The sequence below is a fragment of the Sinocyclocheilus grahami genome, unplaced genomic scaffold, assembly GCF_001515645.1.
Source record: "Sinocyclocheilus grahami isolate Dianchi unplaced genomic scaffold, SAMN03320097.WGS_v1.1 scaffold175.1, whole genome shotgun sequence".
Taxonomy (NCBI): domain Eukaryota; kingdom Metazoa; phylum Chordata; class Actinopteri; order Cypriniformes; family Cyprinidae; genus Sinocyclocheilus; species Sinocyclocheilus grahami.
Genome location: NW_015505354.1, coordinates 1,825,619 through 1,830,487, shown reverse-complemented (window position 1 = coordinate 1,830,487; position 4,869 = coordinate 1,825,619). Strand labels below are relative to the sequence as shown.

The window sequence follows — 4,869 nt, the reverse complement described above, 5'->3', positions numbered from 1 at the left end:
TCTGCTTAAACTTTCCTGCAGTGACTGGATTAAGAACAATAAACATTCTTTACCACAGCATGAAATTAGATACACTCAGGTGTTTTGAATAATGCATTAGAAACTTTGGCTAAAATAGCTTCTATACTATTGGCATAAAAAGGTATTCACAAAATATTACTTCTGTAATGTGATACATTTCCGAGTAAAACAATATTCAGTGGGAAATAATGTGGGGTGGCACCATCCATAAGGGTTTAACTGGATCATGACTGTCAGCTTAATATTTTATTGCCTATTTTTTTTTTTCACCTTGGATGATGAATTTTGCAGGAGGTATGAAAATAATTTTTAATTAAAACAATGCACTGGTTAATATTAAGACAAAGGGCATTTATTATGAAAGTAAACCGGGTCAATTTTGATTACATGTTGTTTTAGCATAACATTACACTACATAACCACTGTCAGAAAAATGAGATGTTCTTCTTTCTCCTTTGGACAAATTAAATGACATACACACTCACTCACTCATGCATGCATGCTCGCACTCACTCACATACACACTCACTCACTCACATACACACGTCTGGTTTGCCATCCTTGTGGGGACTCTCCGTAGGCGTAATGGTTTTTATACTGTACAGACCGTATATTCTATTGCCCTACACCTAAACCTACCCCATACAGGAAACTTTCTGCATTTTTAGATTTTCAAAAAACTTAATCCTGTGCGATTTATTAGCTTGTTTTCAACCTCAATTTAGGTCCCCACCGTGACACGAATCCCCATGAGTCTGTGTGTATTCAGGTTTAAGTCCCCACCAGAATAGAAAAACACACACACACACACACACACACAGTATTGTTCTTATTAACACGAGGAACAGGAATGTTGTTTACGACTTTGAAAGGCAAAAAGATGCCAAGCAAGAACATCTAATCTTGTTCCTGACGACACTTATGTTCTCACTACGACACATTCAGTGATATATACACACACAAACCTATTCTACCTGACAGATATGAGAGTGCAGTGGGCGATCTCTGTTCCAGGCTCTCATTTCTTCCATTAAACGCCCTCTCTACCTATTCTCTATATTATCATCAGGAGTCTTAGGTTTAATACAAGAGCAATAAATATTAGAGGAAAAAGTAGGGAGGAAAATATAACTTCATGCAACAGACTCTGGGAAAAAACACAAACAGGACATACAGGCAAAGATATACTGCACTGCATATGACTGAAGGGGCATCAGTGGTTTGTTCATAAAGCTATATTGCTGACTTTGCCATCTAAGCACATTGACTATTTTAAATCATAATAAATCATCACGTGAGACTTTCCTCCCCACAAATCCTCAGCAGAAATGCTCACAAATAAAACACTGCTGACCCTTAATCATACATAGGACATAGTGACATTCAGTCTGAAAACATTACTATAGAGAAAGTAATCAGTGGGTTTGTTATAAATATTGGATAAACTATACAAATGTGGGGACTAAATAATGTTCAGAGTTTTTAAATTAATACTTATATTTAGCCAGGAGTCTTGATATTGATCAAAAGTGACAGTTAAGACATTTATAATATACATTTTTCTATTTGAAACAAATACTATATATTTTTATAAAAAAAAAAAAAAAAACATGATTTCCACAAACATTCAGCATCACAAATGTTTTCAGAATTGATAATAAGAAATATTTCCTGAGCAGCAAATTAGCATATTGAAATGATTTCTGAAGGATCATGTGACACTGAAGACTAGAGTAATGGCTGCTGACATGCTGACAATTCAGCATTGCAAATTCAATTCAGCATAAGAGACTTCTTTTAAAAATCTCACTGACCCCAAACTTTTGAAGAGTAGTACATTAACCAAAAAAATAAAGGGTTTCTGCCTCATGAAGACTGAACCTGAAAGGTTTAAACAATTTTTGGGGTTGTTTAACCCTTAAATACATACCTCTTTTGCAACCCGGGACATCATTCACTACCCTCTCCCTCCTTTATTTTCTAAAGTTAGACATCAACAACATAATAAAAAATATATATAAAAGAATGTCTGTTTTCTGATTGATTTTTTGTAAAAGTGTATAGGGTCGCTAGCGACCCGAGGTATGTAATAGTGTAAGTATATTTTTCCTGCACAACAATAATTAAATATCCGATGACTCAATAAGTGCGATTCACCATTATTCCTCAAGGTGTTTGATAGACAATGATGACGTGATTTTTTCACTCAATCATCGCAGGCATAAAACAAAAGAATATCATCAGCAAAAATTTAACTGGCTTGCCTTGAATGGATTTACTGCAGAGCAATTACTGTATGTAATGAAATATAAGTGTCAAAATATTGATTTTTAAGTAATTGAAAATGATAGTTTTGAGAATATGGTTGAGATCGCGAATATGAGCCAGATGCTGAATGTACTGGGGAAGTGCACTCTGACAGTGATGGTAAAATCATCTGCTCAAATTGAACCCTTCAAAGTTTCAAAAGGTAACGAAATATGATTTATTTTATTCTTTTGTAAATGTTACTAAAATATCAGGAGAGTTTTATGCTATTGCTGCAGTTACAGATCCATCCGTGTTAGATAAATAGGTCCGGGTCGCACTTGTAGAATTCCAGGTCTGAGAAAATTACTGCTCTTTTACCCCACTGAAATAACACCTTAATATCAGATCAAATGTAGTCTGTTCTTTCTCATTTCCTACTCTCTCCTCAGTAACAGTAAAGTATCAACAAACAGTAAGCCTTGGATCTTTGCACTGCCTGATAAGCTGGAGAGATCATAAACTTGCTCTGGGTTTTGTGGAGCTAAAGTTCATCTTCCTCCCAGTGAAGGACGAGTTGACACAGCTGCTGGGGTTGAGTTGACATTTTTGAGTTGAGTTTATTCAGTCTCTTTTCCTCGCTCACAGACATACACAACATGAAATGCTTCCTTTTTAATAATCTTACCTTCCGGGTCAAAGGTCTGGAAGACTCTTCTGGCCTGCTCTGAAGGAGACTCTGGGGCCACCAAAGCCATCTCCTAGATTGAGAGGGAAATATGAAATAAAATTAAAAAAAGTTATGGCATGGGCAACATCATTTTTGTGATGCTAAAATATTCCTATTTCAAATTTAGAGATAAAGAGATAAAGATAAATCATTCATAAGTTGATTTTTTCTTCACACGATCTCAGAGTACTGAGGAGGCATAAACCGATGATGCAATGTGCTTTAAGGGCCCTTGCTGAAATACACGACAGTAAAAATCTGAAAATGTTTATATGAACTGTACTTGCGTCAATTTGTTTGTGTGTGTGTGTGTTTGCAAAGGGACTGAGTGTGTGATTATGTTTTGTGTGTGTGTGTGTGTACAGTATAAGAGTATAACGGAGCTAAAGATAAACTCATAAATGGCAAAATTGCCCTTCTATCAAGCAATCTCACAGATCTTTTAATGAAAACAATCTTCTATCTCTCTCCCACATGCACAAAACTCACAAACAGGCTGCAAACTTTGCTGATTAATAGAAAACAAACCAAGATCCATGTGTGTTTCTTCATGTTTGAGTTACAGCGGGATCACCGCCTCATCAATACGTGTTGCCTGAGGGACTTGGGACAACAAAACACATCTGTGTGTGTGTAAAAACTACTCAAGCTGGAAAATATGCAGAGTCAGCATGCACAGCTGAATCCCGTACAGCTATAAACAGTTCACAGAGTTTTCCATATCTACATTCCAGTAACGTTCAGAGTGCCATATAGCCTCATCAAGTATTTTAATCTTCATTTAGTTAACCATTAAGTGATAAGTGCATTTCAAATATGTGCCATTTCAGTTAGGATGCTGCTTAAGAAGTTAGCTGCCTATGTTTTTTTGGAACAGAATTTGAGTGATCCAAACTTATGACCTGCCCCCTCTTTTGAACACATTCCCTTTAAGACTTCATTCTCGCCATCTGTATTTCAATCGCACAAGCTCTGATTCTCATTATTAGAAAGGAAGGCAGTGGATTAAGAGGTTAACTAGTTCTCATGGTGACTGATAAGAAAAAGGTAACGTTTTCAAAACTCTGCATGGGAATTCATCAATACTCTTCAAATGTGAACCATGAGAGTCAGACGAGTGTGTGAGTGTGAGTGTGAAAAAGCTCTATTCTGTTTAAATGAAAGTGTTGTCAAATGATGGGCAATAAACTGCACCCTGATATTTAAGCAGCATATGGCACTCATACACACACACGCCAAGTATATTGCGTAATATTTCGCATACTGAGAGGTTTGCTCAAACCCCTAATCTAGGGCCCTATGATTTCTGTGAAGCAGAACACAGTCATTAAAACGAAATTTACTGTATAATGCGAAATGTCTCAGAATTTGGCAAATTTTGGATTAATAAATAAAAAGTAGGGCTGCAGAATTAATCAAATTCAAATGGTGACATGGACTACTGTCTGTGATTATTTAACCACCAAAAGACTGCTGTTTAAATATAAAAATGTACATGTTCTGGGTCTCAGAGTGAAAAAGAGGCCAAGTTTCAGAGCTTTAAACTTCAGTACGTAACTCGCCCAACACAATTTGAGCAAAGTACATAAAATATGGCTCATTTCATATGGCTTGTTGAGAGATGAGCTATTACTGAAATAATGAGAAATAAAATCTTTGCCTATTGGGCCCAGAATGCCTTGACACACCCTGGCAACTAGAACCCAACCGATTTATTGCTTTGCCGATTTTATTGGCCGATATCAGAATGAGCTTTATTGCCAGGTATGTTTACACATACGAGGAATTTGTTTTCATTACAGAAACTTCCACAGTGCAACAGAATGACAGAACAAAAACACAGATTAAAAAATATATATATATATATTTTA

At 36.1% G+C, this 4,869-nt stretch overlaps 1 protein-coding gene across 1 annotated transcript in view; it reads right to left on the bottom strand.

The window, feature by feature from the left end:
- Nucleotides 1-4,869, bottom strand: part of LOC107593720 (protein FAM188A) — a 42,069-nt gene that overhangs the window by 1,029 nt on the left and 36,171 nt on the right. The window contains exon 11 of the mRNA XM_016283573.1: nucleotides 2,957-3,029. Within this exon, the coding sequence (XP_016139059.1) occupies nucleotides 2,957-3,029 (73 nt within the window). The remainder of the gene's footprint in view (nucleotides 1-2,956; nucleotides 3,030-4,869) is intronic.